Genomic DNA, 19,268 nt, shown 5'->3' on the forward strand with positions numbered 1-19,268 from the left:
TGCCTGTTTGGAAACCTGGTCACGACCTCTCTGGTGGTTGTGAAACCTCTTATTAATGCACACTGAGTCACACTCAGGAATAACAAAATGCAGAAGTTAGCCTGAAGAATAACATCCAGAATCCGCAGCTGATGTAGAATGTGATATTTCTCTTTCCTTGAAATAGTTCAATTTAATAAGCTCTATAAGTCTATGTCTTAATGCAACCCTCCTAAAAATCATTCTTAAACTCGACTTTGTCTACTTCACACACATTAATTTGCCAGCACTCCCTGTCGCTCGGTCTTACCCTCTTCATTGAGGTTGAGGTTTTGCAGACTTTTGTTCAGGTTGCGGGCAGTGGTAGCAGTTCGGATGTTGGTGTAGGAGTTGACTGATCGTAAGCGAGGGATGGCCGGGCTGTCCCTCACTGGAGTCAGGTTACCGGGCTCTGAGCATGAAATGCAGAAAAGCACATTAATCAGATCACAGATTATCCCAAACAGCTCAAAATGATTAGGTTTCCCAGTCTGACCCAACTCAATCATTGTGGGAACTTCATAACCTAAAATAACAACTTAAAAAACTGTTTAAGTGGTTTCGCGTTTCTGACTAAGAACCTTTGAGAATTTTGACTCAAGTCCAAATCTAATTTCTCAGTAAACAGCTGTACACATGTTTGCCATGTACGCGACAACAGTTCTGCCTTAAGATAAGAAAAAAAAAAATAGTGATTTGCCATTTCACCTTCTCTTCGTCCTAAATCGAGCCATAAAAAATGGAAACAAGAAATTCAAATTGACTCTACATAAACTCACTCATCCCAGTCGACCCACTCTCCCTGCACACACCTGCATACAGGAGAGGTATGACTTCAGCTTTCAATCCTCTGACCGCTGCTAAATTTGATCTCTTACCACTGATACATAAATATCCTGTAAATTAAGCCCGATCTGTATCACAGGAAACATCAACCTTATTCAAATGATTATAAAAAAGTCATATTCTGGGTCAAGGGTCATTCAGATAATAACACAATGAAAATCTCAAACTAGGTTTTGGCCTACGCGTGTACAAATCCCACATGCTTAAAATCTGACACAGTGACTCTGATTAAAGGAACTGCTGATCACATACCCGCGGTGTTGGCCGGTGACGGCACGGAGTAGTTCTTCTCTTCCTCAATAAACTGGAGGGCAACAGTACAGAAGTTGCTCTCATATTGGACGACCAGGTGACTGAGTGCTACCACCAGCTCCTGCCAAATGCATATGCAAAAAAGACAGCATCAACCATGATGATCGTTCCGTTTGTTTTAGGTGTAAGGTAACAAAGGAGCTAAGTCCTCTAATTCAGATGTTTTTATTGGTTTCTTTTTGGATCTTTTACCTGCCACAAAACAAAAAGCAAACGCTACAATCTTCTCTTGCTGTCTTTTCTCAAGACACATTTGTTAGCAACTCTTAAACAAACAGACTTTTTGGGTTTTTGTCTGGTTATCTTGAAATATGAAATGTTGTTTAAAAAAATTAAAATTTCTAGTTTCACAAGTAACAAAGAGCAGCCAAGTGCAGGAACTTATCAATACCCAGCAGGCCACACACAGGCCGTGGATTAATTCATGGAATTAAATCATCTCAAATGCACCAGTACACCAGTGATCTTAGTAGAAGTGTAGTTTAGGGCAGGGATAGCTCAGTAGGTAGAGTGGTGGCCCCATGATCGGAAGGTCGGGGGTTCGATTCCCCTGAACAGCTACCCTGAGGTACCCCTGAGCAAGGTACCGTCCCTACACACTGCTCCCCGGGCGCCCAGTGGCTGCCCACTGCTTCACTGAGTGAATGGGTTAAATGCAGAGAGGGATTTTCCCCATGGGGACCAATAAAGTACACTTTCTTTCGTCTTTCTAGGCCTAGTTTTATGTCCTTCTGCTGTTTTTGCACATTTTTTTTAAATTCCCAATTTCTACATTTATCAGTTTGCAACTATATTTTATGCAAGTGTCTGTCTGCGTGCTGTAGCAACCTTTCGGACCACAGGGCTGCCATCGTTGATGAGCTGGGCCAGCATCATGGCCACGTTGTGGTCGATGGTGGTGGAGTGGTCCGTCCTCTCAGCAGAGTTCCCCACAAACGTCCCCAAAGCAAAGACAGCTGCACACCTCACCTGCAACAGCACAACCCACACAACACCTTAAGCTTTCTCTCCTCCTCGTTCAGTAATGATGTTAAAAGTTAAAAGCTGGCTTCGCTGTGGTTTAGTCTCCACAGTAAACGCTGCAGCTCTAGCTTTCTATTTATTTTTACCTGACAGTGATTTTGGGGTTCGGCCGTTTACCCCGAAAACCAAATATTTCCTCAGCAAACTGATACAAAAATATTTTAATGTCTTGTGGAACCAGTGGGGAAGAGTTTTAGAGGTAATTATAGTTCAATATTCTCTCACTGCACCAGTATGAAATTCAGAGATGCTGGATGCTTCGCTGACCTGTATCACTAACTCATTACTTTTTCTACGCTGCCTCATTGGATTTTTAATCTAAACCTGCTTTGCCCAAAAGGAATTTCCCATCAGGGATCGGATTCACAAACCAAACCTTATTACCACACAAGAATGAATATTTGGTTAGCTTATTTTCCTGTTCTGGCGACAAAAAACACCCAAACCCCAAAAAACACTTTTTTGGAGGCGATTAGATTTCAGGACACAGCTGCAGTGATGCTAAAATAAACAGATGTTACTTTGTTGCAGTTTGCTCCAATTAAAGAGGTTCAGCTCAAACAGTTCAGATGAACATTTCATAATTCACTTCAGCAAGAGCTGATTAAAATCAGAAAATCCAAGGTAATCTTTAAGACAATAGTTACAGGAAAATGCAACATGTCATATACACTCACTAGACAATTTGCCTTCAGGACCGTCTTAGCACAGATTCAATGAGGTTATGAAAACATTTCTCAGGGATTTTGTCCACAACGACTTGATAGCATCACATGGCTAAAAAATACACAGTGAGAATCTCCCGCTCCACCACATGCCAAAGTTGTGTTACCGGATCGAAATCAAGTGAATGTAGAGGACATATGAGTGCAGTGAACTCACTGTTATGGTGAGTCAATCTCAGCAGCTCAGCAGTGTCTGAAACACTAAGACCAGCCCGTCCGATACCAGCAATCATGCCACATTCAAAGTTACTTAAATCACATTTCTTTCACATTCTGACGCTCACTTCAAACTTCAGCAGGTCGTCTTCACTGTGCCTAATGCCTAAATCCATTTAGTTTCCGCCAAGTGACTGGCTGACTAAATATTTGGGTTAGCAAGCATTTCAAATGGTGTACTTAACAAAGTGAAAGGTGAGTATAGGTTATATAAGAGTTGTTGGATGTTGTCAGAAACGGAACATAAAAGATCCCGACAACAATAAAAAGCAGTCTCGTCTCACAACACAAAGGAAAATAGTCACAAATTTGAATGTCGTGCATTTCAACTGGAAATATATTTTCTGTCTGCAGCACAACTTTAGTTTAGACAAAGCAGGAAAGAAAAAAAACAATTGTATTTTCCCCCAAACCACAATCTTATTCCAAACGAACACGGCTGTTTGAAATTCCAGACCCTACCTTTAATAAATGGAAAACATTGGTTTTGTGTAAATAGACACGAATCAGTACATATAGAATAGAATAGAATAGAATAGAATAGACTAGGCAGGAATAAATGGTTATGTTGGACGGGAGAGACCTGACAATCAAGCTGGAAATTTTGTGTTTAAGAACATGAATCAACAGATTTGAATTCATGGCTATTTCACAACTGTCACGAGACTGTGTTGAACAAGGAGATATGAGACATCATCCATTCATAAAAAAATTAATTAATTAAATAAAATTAAAACATGTGCTACTAAAGGGGTGCTTTCCTTTTAAAATGGTCTTAGATTAACTTGATAAACATTATTCTGAATGGAGGAGCAGGCGTAGGAGGAATGTTTTTCTTCAGCTCGAGTGAGCTCTGATTGAGGATTTTGTCTGCATATCTGTGTGTTTGTGGGTTGCAGAGCCATGTACGATTTTAGATGCCATCTCAGTTCTGTCCCCTCAGACTTTTGCTTAAACGTAATTAAACTCTTTGCACAGTCACTCACCTCTGTGCATCTTCACCTACTTCCAGAAGCCTCTGTGCATACACGGGCACGTGTTCCCATCTCTTCAGAGTTTTAAAAAAAATTGACTTTAATTCCTGAATTCATTTCCCCAGCTACAACCCAAAAATAAAAGTAGAATATTTTGTTGAATAATTTTATTTCACAGGGTCTTGTCCTCAAAAGAGAACTGCCTGCTTACGATGTGGCTGTGCAACGTGAGCAAAGCAACTATCAAAACACAAATAATGTTTGAATTTAACACAAGGAGAGCTTTAAAACGCAGTAACCTATCTGTGAATGCACAATTTCGCCACAGTTTGATCAGAATCAGTCAGTTGGAGCTTTCAGTGGGCTTGAACAAACCAACAGAACATGTGTGGGTCACAGATGCTGTCTGCAGACCTCAGTTTCAAGCCCACAGCCAAAGCAGCTGTCTGCGCTGGGAAGGACGCCGTTACTGAGCCAGGAACAGATGTTCCCCGTGTGGCTTGTGTGAACAGGGGGCACCGAGTGTCTTGGTGAACTTCAGGGCAAACTCAGACTCACTGTCCCTCTGGTCCACTCATGACCCAGTCAGACAGAAGCCAGCGTGGGCTGGTGTTAAAGATTGAGCGAGTGCACTGAGCAGGGCAGTCCCGCAGAAAACAAACATGCTTTAAACCTTTTCTAACAAACACACTGCATCCCTGAAGTTTTCTCAACTCCACCTGGAGGTGTGCAAAAACGCAGATGTCTGATTCAGTTTTTAAGCTGCTAGCTTCCTAGAACAAAGTCAAAAATAATAATGGTCCGGAGAATTCACAGCATGTGACTGGACCCACATCTGATGTGGACAAACTCCTGACGCCATCGCTCATTTGTGACTCAGGAGGCACTGAAAATAAAGACATTTGGCCCAGTGTTTAGTAACATTTGTTACCACGCATCAGTCCAAACTGTGGAGAGCCAAATAAATACATTCATGGTCTGTTTGTGATTTTTCTATAATTTCATGTTTATTTTTATGACTTCTAAGAAGAGACAGATTTAAAAACACCGGCACAGTAAAACAACTGAACAGTTAAAATTACAGACTGTGGAATATCAATAAAAATGTCTTATTATAAATTTAAGACATTTGTCATCTTGGACATCGGAATATTTTTGGGAAGCTTCATGATGTAAGAGTTCAGAGAAAAATGTCTTTAAATGAAAGGAAGGGAAATCTTTTCATTTCCTGTCCACATTGTTTTCTTTCTTTATTATTTCTTACAAAAAAACTTTGTTTTTGAGTTTTGTAATGGGAAGTCTGAAAAGTCTTTTCTTTTTTCCCTGACTGACCACTGATATTACATTTCAAAAGTAAAAAGCCCCAAACTCTTAAAATATTCTCTTTATTTAGCTGCACTCTAGACTATAGTTTTAGTTGAGATGCCTTTTTCTTATACAACTCTTCTAAGACTCGTCCAAATGAAAAACTCAAGCAGAAGTCAAAATATTCTGATGCATGCAGAGACCGATCTACGTATTCTGCCACCTCGTGGTTCCGATGCTCTTGCAGTGGCAGATTGAGTATCTACAGGTGCTGCTGTGACAGCAGAGGGTCTGTTGGACTCCAGATGTTAGCCAGTGGTCACCAGCTAATGTTTGTCATACAGATTTTGTGTTTAAATGTCACCCAGAAACTGATCTACTGGAATGTCTTGTTTTTTTTTCATCAGCACATTAAAAAAACGACAACAACAAATGAGGCTTCTTGGGCTGAATCGTGTAATACGTATTTGCACACTGACCTTTTTAGTCACTAATTCAAGTGAAACAACCTGTGAAATATTCTACTGACAGCAAAAATCCCCCCAACACAAAAAACTAAATGTGAGTGAGAGCTCCTTGAGGCAGTTTGGAGGAAACACAGTTAAACAAACAGCAGCTGGTCAATCATCCTAACTGACACGAGGTTTCACTGGCTGCAGGCCATCAGTTAAACCCTGTCCAGGTTACACTGGTCCGAGCAACTAACAATATGCTTCACAATAAAGTCAGTTAATTGAGTTAATTGATCCACTCGGCACAGCCTCTGAAGAAAGGAAAACTCTTCATGTGTTGGAAAGAAGTTAAGAAATTGCTATTACTACTAACTTTCAGCACTTCCCTTGAATCCTGTGTAGGTCTCTAGCCTGCAACAACAGGTCGACAGGACTTTTACTGAAACTAGAATCAGGGCAGAAGTTTCAAGGTAACATTTCTTAGAACATGAAAATCTGTCTAAAAATCTGGTTTAATTTAAGTTGAAGAACTAAATCTGAAGGTTATGCATATTTTGGAAATTAAGCTGTGCTGCTCTTCCTTTTTCCTCAAACGAACGTCTTAATCATCTCTAAAGACTTTCTTGTATTAGACACAACGCGTGCAACACTTGACGTCTCACCTCTGGAATGGGATCTGAAAGCAGAGTGTAGAGCTTCTCGTGGGCGCTGTCGCGAACCCCACACCAACGCGCCGGGTCAAAGTTCTGCCAGATGCGTCCCAGGCAAATAGCCACCCACTGGCGGAGCAAGGGATGGGGGTCTGACAGCTGCTCCAGGCAGTTTGCTATCAGGTTGCCCTGCAGACAGGCCTCCTGGAGGGGAGAGAAGGAGCGATGCAGAATGAGTGATGAGTGTATGAGATGCACAGATGTGAAGCTTTTGGTTATAAAAGCGGGCGCACCTGCAGATGAGATTTGAGAAAGACTGACAGAACCGTGGGAGCTGAAACAACATCACTGAATTACTCTCATTTGGATTCGTCGTGAGACGCTGGACTGTGGTGGTTAACAATAACCTTCCCGCTAAATCTAATAAAATACAATATCTGCAGTCATCTCGAGCAGCGCACAGGTGTGAAGCTGGGAGAAGACTTGTAGCTCATTAGCCAGTTAATAACCACTAACCTGTAACCTCACACTGTGTGATGGACAAAAAGATGATGAGCTCTGTGGCAGCATGACTTTTTCCTTTCAACCCATTTGGGCTTTAAAAAAAATCATCTGTGAACAAAAGGTAATTGGTTACCTAGCCTGTCTGTGTGTAGTTCAAATGTTCAACAGTACAAGATAAAACTACCCAACCTACAGTGCACGTTCAAACCCTTCATCTCCACAAATGATTCATTGTTATAATACCCAGGACTCTGACGGCGTACTAGACTTTATTCTAAAAATAAAGTTTAGTACGCCGTCAGAGTCCTGGGTATTATAACATGAAAAACAGGACTCTGACGGCGTACTAAACTTTATTTTTAGAATAAAGTTTAGTACGCCGTCAGAGTCCTGGGTATTATAACATGAAAAACAGTGACGGACACGTTTCCATGTTCCACGTGTGCCTAAAGCACACGTGGAACATGGAAACGTGTCCGTCACTGTTTTTCACAGTTCAGTTTTAGCGACACTGTTTCTAAGCGTACTTTCTTCTCAACCTTGAAGCCTCGTGACTCTTTGCATCACAGTGCACGGCCTTTTTATCACGTATGATTCATTCCTACCACATCGATGACTCTTATATGTAAAAGTGGGACAATGCTCCTTAGCACTCTCAAACAAGCAGGATTATACGGTGGTACTAATTCATTAACTACCCCACTGGATCTGATCACAGTGTTACAATGTCCGGCAGTAGTAAGAACAGGAATTAAATATTTTGCTGCCTACAAATGGAATTAATTACAAAAGCCTGTGAAGTTACATTGGAAAGTTTTAAAAAGTATATTTATGAGTAGATTTATTCACATGTATAATATAGTGTTGTATAATGTATATGTGGTACTGTTAGACAGGTCTTTCTTTAAAAAGACATCCAGCACTCAGAAAGGATTTAATACTAATATTGCCACTATTATTATTATTAGTAGTAGTAGTAGTATTACATTACATGATTTTTAGATTAATTGAAGATTCTAAATTGCCATTAGCTCCAGGTGTTAGTGATTGTGGTCGCCCATCTGTCACTGTTAGTCATGTGATGGACTGGTTCCCCATCCAGGAAGCCCCACCCCTGCTGAGACCTGCAGGATCCAGCCTCACTGCAACCCTGAAACGGTGAGTGGTCACAGTAGAGTAAAAGGAGGACAGCAATCTTTTGGATCTAGGAAAAAAGTTGGTTGTTCATTTTTTTTGCTTGAATTTTTGGTCTGCATATTTTTTTGCTGCATAACTGCAAATAGCTGACCAACCAGCTGCCTGCATATGATGCGTTTATGGGAGTTCTGTAAATTACAAAGAAATTACAAAGAAGCCAAATATACCAAATATAACTTCAAAGTACAGTCTGACTTCTCTGTGCAGTTTAAAAGACCCGTGTGATTATGCAAAGATCTAGTAAATGTGTCACTTCTCAAGTTTTCTTGAAAATTCAACCTCTCTTACACACACGAACCGCAATAAACGAGAGGGGGAGAAAATCTTCTTTCGTCTCCAACAAATTGAGGCATCATAACAGCGCATCATTTGTCAGCAGCTACACAGCGTAACCCTCCCCACCCCTAATGTTTCTCATCGTTCTCTCGGCTCTGATGGATCCTCCCAGCTGAACCCAGAGAGCTGGAATATTAAGACACCATGGCTCGGTGACATGTTCGCAACAGCGAAACTGCAGTAATGAGCGCTGTTGTTGAAAGGAAGAGGAATAAATAATGGAGATGTGGAGCAGGCAGAGAGTCTCAGTGTAATGCTGAGGATCATCTATTATTTACACAGACCTGTGAGAGAGGTAGGCGTGCTAAGGACACAGGGATACCGGAGAAGAATGGCTGTTTCTGAGCTTGAGAGCACATACAGCTTTTATGATTTGTCACATTTATATACTGTAATGTCGAGACAGGGAGGAGTAGAGGAGAAATGAATGAGTCAAATAACATTCACAACTAGACAGAAAAATAACCACAGAGACCAGGAGCAGGAGCGAAACGGAATGATGGTGGAATATTTCTTTGTGGAATAGAGTGTCAAGAAGTGCGTGCGTGCGTGTCGACTCCATGAAATGACGAGCTACATCCCTACATCGCACCCCTGGACGTTTGATTAGCGTCAGACACAAAAGGCTTCTGGGATTGAACACCGGACGCCAGCAGCAGGCCGAAGTGACACCTGCGGTGATAAAGTGTCACCGCAGAGGTGGCTGTGGGACGGAAACGGAGATTGCAGAGGTGACTGTGGGTGACAAAACTGTCACATAACCAATATCTCCCAGAAATACACAATAGACGAGAGAGTGATCTTTCAAAGTGACGGCTGGCCCCGAAAGAAGGCGCCGTTCTGTTGAGGGAAGTGAATGAATATGTTCGCCTATTTGGATTTCTAGCAAGCAAACAGACAGCGACGTGTTCAGACATCCTCCTACCTGCCCTGTGGTATAGTTGTTCACTATAACAGCTAAAATGAAGACAGCCATGGTCCGATGCTCAGCCTGAAACAGGGAAAAGGACAGAATTAAGTTTTTACGTCACTTCCACTCTACGTTTCTCGTTTATCTTAAACTAATTTGTTGTGAAGCAGTAAGATAAAGTGGACCTATTATACTTTAATATGCGAGTGGAAAATCTTCATATTAAACAGGGACAAAATTTTAGACAGCAAGGTGAGCAAAATATTCAGGATTCAGACTGCTCAGATTTTTGTGCACCTGGTCGACATTAACTTTCATGGTTTCCTTTTAGAGGCCAGAGATACAGCTCCAAGCAAAGCAACTTCACTGACATTCTCCGCTTGACCGCTTCAATTTATAGGGCTTGACCAGGGTCAAGTTCAATATCAGGTTTCAAGTTAAAGAAGGATAAGAGTCATCACGTGTTCCTCTCATGCCACTACACAGAGGACTGAGTTGACTAAAGATGAAGTTTGGAGATGAGGAACAAACATTTGTCATTAAGAGCTAACTGATTAGCAGTTAGCAAATTATTTTGCCATCAAACATGGATCACGTGACTCTTTCCGGGTCACTTTGCTCTGTGTTTTTGCATATCGATATCAAAACAGTAACTTTTTAGATAACTTATAGAAAAAACACAATGAAAAATGTGTCTGATCGTTAGCGCATCGGAACCGTTTCCTAATTTTATAATTGAACTCAGTAAATACATGTCAATTTCTATAATAACGCAATGTCATGAAAACTCTGAAAAAAGGGAAATGGCGAGAAGTCACAATAAAAAGATGAAACTAATATTATATTGATGGAATTTTCGCTTGTATTAATAACTTATTCCTAAAGACAACAGGCATATTTTTAGTGTTACTACAGACTATTATTGTTTCTTAAGAGGTGGATCCTTCATTTAGGCAGAAAATTTACTAGAGAGACTGAAGAGTTTAAACACTGTTTTCAGAACAAGAACATTAAAGGAGTGAAGTACAGCAGCTGGTTGAGAAATTACATGAAAGGAGTAACACCAGATAAAAAATAACAGAAGTCCACTTCAAGACTCCCAGCTGGAATATTTAAACAGGATTTTGCTTTCTTGATGACGATGGCGGATACTCACAGGCATGTAATTGTCAGCCAACACTGACAGGAAGTACTTGTGCCCATTGTCTTTCACCAGGTCAGCTTGACATGACTGTGGAAACAGAAAGAAGGAGAAGATGGTGGAGACTTCACAGCAGATATATTATGGGGTATGTTTGTTTCTTTCAAGCAGAGCCTCAAAACTTTGCATGAATACTGATTATAAATGTTATTATTGCAGGAGCGTACGGCCCCGAGCAGGGACTAAAATATGAAACATGGCAGAATTGAGATGTAAATCCTAGATTACTCCTAATTATTTCATCAGCGCCAGAAAGCTCTTCCAATGCCACAAGCTGCTTCTGTACTTCAGGGTTTATCATGTTTTTCGTCTGTAACATGAAACAAAGTGACGAGCAGTGAAGCTCGAGATCAAAGTCTGCGTCTGATTCAAACATCTTCAAAAAGTGTCGGAGGAGTTAAATCAGATAAATTATTGTAGGAAACAAGGAAAAAGTTAATTCAAGTAAATGAACCTTTTTCAGTCTATGAAAATAAATATAATAATATAGAATAAACTGGACTTTGAAGTGTGAGAGTGTGATTTTACGTACGCTGTCCACAGCGAGGATTTTAGCCCAGATGAAAACCAGCAGCGGCCGCAGCTCTCTGGCTGAGCTCTGAAGCAGCTTTAACACGTAGGGGAAGATCCCCACGGACAAGGCCTGAAACACAGAACAGGCAAACACGGAGCGCTGGTGTTTATAAAGCTGTATTGATGTTACCGTTATGGGTCAAACTTTGCTGTTGAACCTGACCGTCCAAGTGTGAAGGCCGAGACGCACCTGTGGTTTACAAAAGTCAAGGCGAACACCAGAATGAAAAGTAGCCGAGCACAAGCTGGGAGCCCGAAAGACTTGTTGAAAATACAACCTGGCTTTGGACTTATTTCACCTTCCAGCTAAAAGAACGAGAGATCCTCTTTTCGAGGAGCGTGCTAACAATTTGGCTATTATACAATATCCAATTAAATAAACTATCCAACAGCAAAAACACCATACTTTGGGATTTTAATCTTAAACTTATATTGATCTGAATTACAAATGCTAAATTCTAAAAAGATTTTCACTGGAGGTTTTACAGATGCAGCAGCGTCCTGTTCATAATAAGATAATAATCTGGTGTTATACGTGTAACTAAAAAAAGCATACAGCTGATGGTTTTACATTCAGTCTTCAGATGTATCTGCTTTCTCCTCAGTGACGGGCAGCAGCACATGACTTTAATCCACTAAAAACACTAATATCCTATTTAAAATATAAATAAATTAACAAAAAAGAAGACAAACTGCTAGCAGCATGCTAACTAGTACAGCCAGGTCCACTGCCCATTTCAAAATGCAAGAAATCTAAACAATAACCTAATATTCAGCTGTCATAGTGTTTTTAAAACCTAAAAAAATTGCATAACAGATATTTTGCACATCCTGACACAAGTCTTAGATTCTTCATTTTTTTCCTGTCTTGGATACGTTTACAAAAGTGAATATTGTCGAGCTTTGCAAACCTCTAAATCAGTGAAAACAAACTCAGTTTCATATTTCCTTTTAATAAAGAGATAATGATGTAAGCTATGAGAGGCATGTGTTTAAAGGACACGTGGCGCTCCCTGCCTCCAGTGCTGAGCACAGGATGGAGGGTTGCGATTGTTATTTTTTTAAACATTCATAGCAAAAACGCACCAGACTGACGGCCCAGGGTCCCAAATCCAGAAACCGTCCGAGCAGGTCCAGAGCACGCAGCCGGTGCACCTGACTCAGGAGGACCTGAAAGAGAGCAGAGGTCAAAGGTCGATGCTGCCGCCTCTGAACTGAGAGGAAGTCTAAGATTAAAGTAGCAGGAGGAGGAAGAACAAGAGCAGAAATGTCGTAGAGGTGCAGTAAAACAGGTGGCTCTCCCACCAGTACTGCTAACACACTGGCACCAGATTTCATGAGTGGGCGGCAGGGTGCGTCCTCTTGGCTGCCATGTTATTTGAGATCTTACTGCGATACTGGTACGGGTAAATACCTGATTGGGCTTTTTTTTCCCTGCAGAGAAATTTTGGCAGCCACTTAAGCCCCAAAGGAAAATCCCCTACCCTTTTGAATGATGTAATTGGCATTCTTTTGTTGTTAATTGGGGTTTCATTTGAATTGTTTTTTGTTTTGTTTGTTTTTTACCAAAGAGACAAAAATAACAGGAACATGCACAGATTTCTGTCCAATGAACTCATTGCCGCTGTTGTATGCTGCGATCATGCTTACTGCCGCGTGCAGTCAGCCCCACAGGCCGATTCTGAGCCAAGAAAAACCCAAAGCAGCAGAGATGCCAAACGGGATCACGATGTAACGGTTTTGGCCAAGTAGAAGTATTTTAAGGACGCAAATGTTAAGCGCTCAAATTGTATGCGTGTATGTTTGGTTGGACTAACATTATGTGCAGTGTGCCACAAAGCCTGTGTGAAGGCTGGACACTGGTCCATCCCCATGTGACCACCCTGCAGTGTGTGTGGGAGCAAGCATATGGAGGAACCCAGGAATACACACCCACACACACACATACATACATTAAGAAATCTCCAGGGAATCATAATGTATTAATGACTTCCTCCGTGCCTTCGACCCGCAGGGTGTGACCACAGAAACAGATCCGGGAAAGACCGGACCAGGGATGCCTTCAACTCTGAGGAAGTGTGTGGGAACAAGGAAGTGTGTGACGCAGGCGCGTGCTCTGCAGGAAGGAAAAAAGCCACCTGGCAAAAATACTAAAGAAATCCTCCTGATCTCGGTTTAAAGGAAAAAAAAAAATCTCATTCCTCATCCAGTCCCCACCCCTTTCCCAATTCTCTATATATTTTTAGATGCATAGTCAGTGTAAAAATGGTCATAGCATGGTGACATCACCCACTAATTAGTGAAGTCTCATAATGAAGCCAGGAACTGAGCAATTTCCCCACCGCCATCTCTTTGGACCCGGACGCGACGAATGAGCAGTAGCTCTAACAGTGAAGTCACGGACACAACACACCCTTGACTATCCTTCCTTAATGACTGTAACAATAACCATAATTCAAAAACGAACTTAATCTTTTCTTCAATGTAACCTAAAACTACTGATTGAGCCCAATAAAGTCATCAGGGCAGTTTCCACAGAGGGCAGAGAGAAAAGAATCCAAGGGCCGTTTTCTGTACGGTGCTAGACAACTGCAAGTCTTTGCACACCCAGGAGTCGCCCCTGCCAGCAGGTTTAAGGCACTCAGAAGCTACAGCCATCTTTAACATTGTTTACAATTAGGCCATGCTTTTGAGGTGCTCAACTTTGGAACAGCCTTCCTTAATGCATCAGTTTGGCCAAATCATTAGTACTTTTTATAGGTCTATGGATGGAAGTTTGTTATTGATTATTGCAATTAATTTACCGATCTAGTATTTAGATTTGATATCTGTCCAATTAGGACTTGAAGAGCTGGATCAGGTTACAATGGAACAATTCAGTTTAGCTTGCTTCGTCAGGACTCCAGTTGCTAAGAGGATAGCTAACATAGTATGCAGGAAGCTAACAGCAAGGGTTCAATAGTTAGGAGGTACTTTCCACCTGAAATACTTTCAGCCATGAGGTTTTCCCCCTTTGTTCTCACTCTGGTTATGTTCAGTGTAAAAGTTAGTGGAAACTCTTTGTCACACTTAAAATAACATATTATGTTGAGGTCAACTCAGTCAAATTAACATTATGTTGTTTTAGCTCCACTCAGTGTGTGAGGGGTTGCACTCACAGCGAGACCAACAGTAGGGAAAGGAGAAACAAGCGTAACTAGAAACAGCAGCAGCAAACAATCAAGTACATTCAGATCATTTATCTGATAGCTGATGTTACGTTACGGAAAAACAAGGTGGTCCGAATCTCTTCCTCACCGTGAGGAATACAGCTTTGTGATTTAACAGGAGATTAATGTCGTCAGACACCGCGGGCATTGTATCGGAAGTGAAAAAAGTTGGAAAGGAATTTATAGAGTGCTACACAAATAAAATTGTTATTATGATTCCACACAGCCCTAATCATAAGCTCATTTTATGCAAATAAATATCTGAGCGATTCTCTAAACATGCACACACATTAAAGTGCGTGTGCATGTTTACTGGAGCGGCTCATGTGTGCAACAACATGCTTCCCATCCCCTTCGGTGCAGTGAGTAAGCGCTTCCTCTCATGACGCTGTATGTATGAACGTCGACGCACGTTGCGTCACGTTATGATGCACCTGCAGGTATGAATCACTTGGGTGATACATAGAGAAGAAGATTAAAAAAAACAACACGTGTTTGAGTGTGTTGTTGTTACTATAGCGTCACAACTTGGAAACATTGTAACTCCAATAATCCGTCCAGGATGAAGGACTGCTTCCTGGGCTCTGTTGTTCTCCCTTTGCTCATTTCATTAAAGAGCGTTATTGATGGTTTCCTGCCCGTTGCTCATCTTTTTTGTCACTCTTTGCACTTTTCAAATTGAGTCAGATTATATTTTGGCCTTTGACTGTAAATCCTGTAAGAATTCACCTGACTCTTTAGCTTCATTCTTATGCAACTGCATACTTAAATAGGTAGAAAACCTGTTTATGTGCCCATCAATTACATCACGGAGCAGGAAGTAGCCCTCACACTAGATGACATTGCCCTTATGGTGTACAGCTGCAATATGTTGTGTAATCTCAAAGGCTGCTGCTCCTTTCCTCTTATATCCACATCAACAACACACACACACGCTGTACCCGGTGCTCGCCGATCAGTCTGCCTTTTCCTCAGCTTTTAACGGCTCCCGACAGAACTGCTGTATGGACGTGCTGCTGCTGGGAGCGCGCTGAGTCAGCAGAAAATTACCATTCAACACGGACAGCTACTATGCTGTGATATAGCACTACTATGTACTGTGATATAATACAACTGTACAACCCCGCGGGGTGATGGTGGTGGTGGAGGTGGGAAGAGGAAAATGAAGCATATGACCGCAGTTACTCAGCAGCTGATGCACTCTACGAGGACGTGCCCAGATTTCACTCTTGGACCTTTCACTCTCTCCAGAGTGTGGTGGTTTACACGTTCGCCTAACGAGATCCCGGGTTTGATCCTGGGAGGAGACACTGATGCCTCGTTGGATTGTGCCAATCAAAAACTCGGCGCTACCCGCTGTAGCGACCCCTCGTGAAATAAGAGAGGAGCTGCAAGCCGCTTCTACAAAGTTCAGCACTACAGAAAACACAACATTCATGTCGCAGGTTTTCTTGCAGGCTTGTAAAAAAATAATAATTGGTCTGAAAATAATGAGCTCAATTTGCAAGAGGGACGACCTGAAGGTAGGAGTATGTTGTGTAATAAATTAAAAGAGACCTGTTAGCACTGTGACATTTGCAAAACAAAGACTCATACTGATACAGAATTATTATTGCATGTTGAAAGTATAATTGCATTTCATTTCATTTTCTTGTCTTTTTCAAGCATTTTTATCTTCATCTTTTACTTTAGTGTCTCTCTTTTGGTTTGCGATCTCCGTTCCACGTTTTGCATATGAAAGCTGGATTTTTATATCCTTTCCTATAGTTTTCTCGTTATATTTGACTGGTTTATCTGCAATGGCGAGGTGGAGAAAATTAGCGTCTTGCTTTTATGAATTATTATCTACATTTAAATGGAAATGTGGGCACAGAAAGCAGCGCCTCCTTAGCTCGCTTAGTTATTTCAGTGGCCCGAGTTCAGTTCTGTCCCCGGCCATTTGTTAGACATTTTACCCCACCCCCCGTTTGTCCTCAGCAGTTCCAGTCTCATAAAGCTGTGGGTGTGTGTCGAGGTGTGTGTGTGTGCGTCTGTACCTGCAGTACAATTGGGAGCTGCTCAGGTGGGTTTCTGTTCTCTACGCCCATCGTCAACCACACCTGAAAAGCTGTCAGCTGCTCTGCGAAGAAAGGACTGTGCTGTGGACACAAGAAGCAATGAAATATTTATCACCATTTCAAATCATTTATTCTGCTTCAGCTTTCTCTCGCTTTCAAATGGACACACACACACACACACGCTCATAATGAGGTAGTCCTGCAGTTACAAGCCCATCATTTCATAAAAACATGAACATAATGAGCTCAGGAGTGACACCGCACTGCAGTAACAACATAAATCCTGATCTGTCATGATCACCTTCCCCTCTCCTCTCTCTGCTGTCATGGCACATTGTCTGATTGATTGGCTGCTGGCCGCAGAGTTTTCGATCACGCAGAGTGTTTGAATTGCGACAGCCTCGTGTAGACCGCTGATGGATGTCGGGAGGGGAAAATATCAGCGCTTCGCTGTTGGATGGTTACATTAATTTGAGCATAATCAAAGCTTAATAACCCTACACACTCAGATACTGACACAATTGTGAAAAGTAGCGCTGCTTACTTAAAGATGACACCTGTGATGTAACTAAAGTAACTACTTTTTTTCATTTGTTACTGTTGAGACTTTTGACAGACACAGCCATACAGTACTGTGTGTAACAAATGTGTGATACTGTATACCAATGAGCGAATGTGGGTGAAGCTGTCAAAATTAATTAAAAATTAACGTCACAGGCATGTAGTTAAATAACTAGCTGGGTTGTTGCAAGACAAGAAATATGACAAAATGCTGGCTCATCAAATCCCAATAAATTCATACACAACATCATTTTGTCCTGAATTTGGTCTCTGCTTCCTGCTTTGGACCAACATCTTTACACTGACATAAACTTATTACATTTTTAAAAACTGAACACTGATTTTAAATGTGTTGCCTTGATAAAGTAGTTACTGTGATGAATGACACAATTTTCCTTTTTTAGCTGCAAATTACATAAAAGATATTTTAGAAAGATTTATAAAATGCCATGAAATATCAAAAATACATAAAGAAATAAAGTTATTACATAAAGTAACAAAGATGTGGGGCACGAGTGGCATTTTTGGTTCCATATGAAATAAAATATGACTGTTGGGGTGTTTTACAGGTGCTAGAGAGGAGTTAATTAACATGAGCAGAGACTCAATCTACCATAAATAACATTCTCCTTTTTTTTTCTTTACTCAGCTGTGACAAAGCCCAACAAAGAGAGCTAAAGGAGTCAAAGCACATCAGAGAGGAATTAAAGGCTCCTGAAAGACGGAGCAGGCAGATCTGCTTTAGGAGTCCTCAGAGGCTCAATTATAGTGTTGGTAAGTGTTTTTAGCCCAAGTGCAAGAGAAAGTAGGAGGAGGAGTGAGTGTGGAAAACTGCTCCTGGGGGAGCGATGCTCACCTCCCAGGGCCAGGTGGAGAGAAGGTGGAGTTCCCATATAAGAGCCCTAACATGGGAAAAGCTGCTGTGTGTTCTCCATCGTTGTTGCAGAGTCTAGTAACCGTTGGTCGGCTCATTCTTGTTCCCACAGCATTATAAGCAATGATGCTGCAGGATTTTTTACTTTTATGTAAAAGACTGTTATTAATTATAACAATACTAAAAACAGTGTCCTTTCCAGAAGCTCCAGCTGCTAACTTACTGGACGAGCTCCTTAATTTGCAACTATCAGGCAAAGCTGTAATGTCTCGGATCTATAACAAACTGTGCAGTGTAACCCCAGCCCGCGTTGTGGGCCTCAAGTCCACATGAGAGAAGGAGTTGGGTATATCTATGTCAGATGACGTCTGGGACCTTTCTCTGGTAAACTCTACATCACTCTGCGCCCGTCATTCCCTGTTACAATTCAAAGTAGTCCACAGGGCCCACTTATCTAAATCCAAACTAGCTAAGCTTGATCCCACTTTAGACCCTCGCTGTAACAGGTGCGGGTCTGATGATGCCAATCTAACCCACATGTTTTGGACCCGCCCTGCCCTGGCAAATTTTTGGGAGGTGGTTTCCTGCACTTTGAACAAGGCTACTGGCCTGAAACTAGCTGTCAACCCCTACTTGCTCTCTTTGGTACAGCGGGAGAGGATGATAAGTACATTCACGGAGCAAAGCGCAGGGTGCTGTCCTTTGGTTCCCTCTTGGCTAGAAGTGCCATTTTGATGAGGTGGAAAGCTGCTGCCCCGCCCTACTATGGTCGGTGGCTTGCTGATCTCATGTCGTGTCTCAGTCTGGAAAAGATCCACTGCTCCATCCAGAACCAAAAGGGCACATTTGATAAAATTTGGGGTCTCTTTCTGGAAAACTAAACTTCAACTCAATGGATGTTCCAGCTGACTAATGGATCTTCTCCTAAACCCAACCAAGTAGTTTTGTCACATGAGCCCTAACAAAGACATTTTGTTGCCAGAACCTAATCAAATCGCTTTGTTGTTTAAACCGAAGTAATTTTGTTTCATAGTCCTGACAAATTCAGTTGTTTAAACCTTCTAAAACACGTTTGTTCCTTTAACCTAACCAAGTAGCTCTGCTGCCAAAACCCAATAAAAGACTTTAGTTGCTTAAACCAATCAAAGCTACAAGATCACAACAATGAAACTGGCCACCTGCAAAGGCCCTGAAAAACATCACTTATGATGTTGTAGGGAAAATACACCAAGACAGTGTTACAGATACGCTGTTGACTCACACAGATACAAAAAACAAAACAAAAAAAGTGTTACGATGACCCATATTTGTTAAGTCATCATCAG

General features: G+C 41.5%; 1 protein-coding gene across 4 annotated transcripts in view; it reads right to left on the reverse strand.

Annotated features, from left to right (window-relative positions):
- The window catches only part of rptor (regulatory associated protein of MTOR, complex 1), a 204,413-nt gene that overhangs the window by 49,165 nt on the left and 135,980 nt on the right, over positions 1-19,268 (reverse strand). For all 4 annotated transcript variants that reach the window (XM_026169798.1, XM_026169801.1, XM_026169800.1 and 1 more), the window contains 9 exons: positions 16,488-16,589; positions 12,329-12,412; positions 11,202-11,312; positions 10,625-10,699; positions 9,484-9,549; positions 6,534-6,725; positions 2,005-2,145; positions 1,117-1,237; positions 290-430 (listed from right to left, as the gene is read on the reverse strand). In XM_026169798.1, the coding sequence (XP_026025583.1) occupies positions 290-430; positions 1,117-1,237; positions 2,005-2,145; positions 6,534-6,725; positions 9,484-9,549; positions 10,625-10,699; positions 11,202-11,312; positions 12,329-12,412; positions 16,488-16,589 (1,033 nt within the window). The remainder of the gene's footprint in view (positions 1-289; positions 431-1,116; positions 1,238-2,004; positions 2,146-6,533; positions 6,726-9,483; positions 9,550-10,624; positions 10,700-11,201; positions 11,313-12,328; positions 12,413-16,487; positions 16,590-19,268) is intronic.

Source organism: Astatotilapia calliptera, chromosome 6, assembly GCF_900246225.1.
Source record: "Astatotilapia calliptera chromosome 6, fAstCal1.2, whole genome shotgun sequence".
NCBI lineage: Eukaryota > Metazoa > Chordata > Actinopteri > Cichliformes > Cichlidae > Astatotilapia > Astatotilapia calliptera.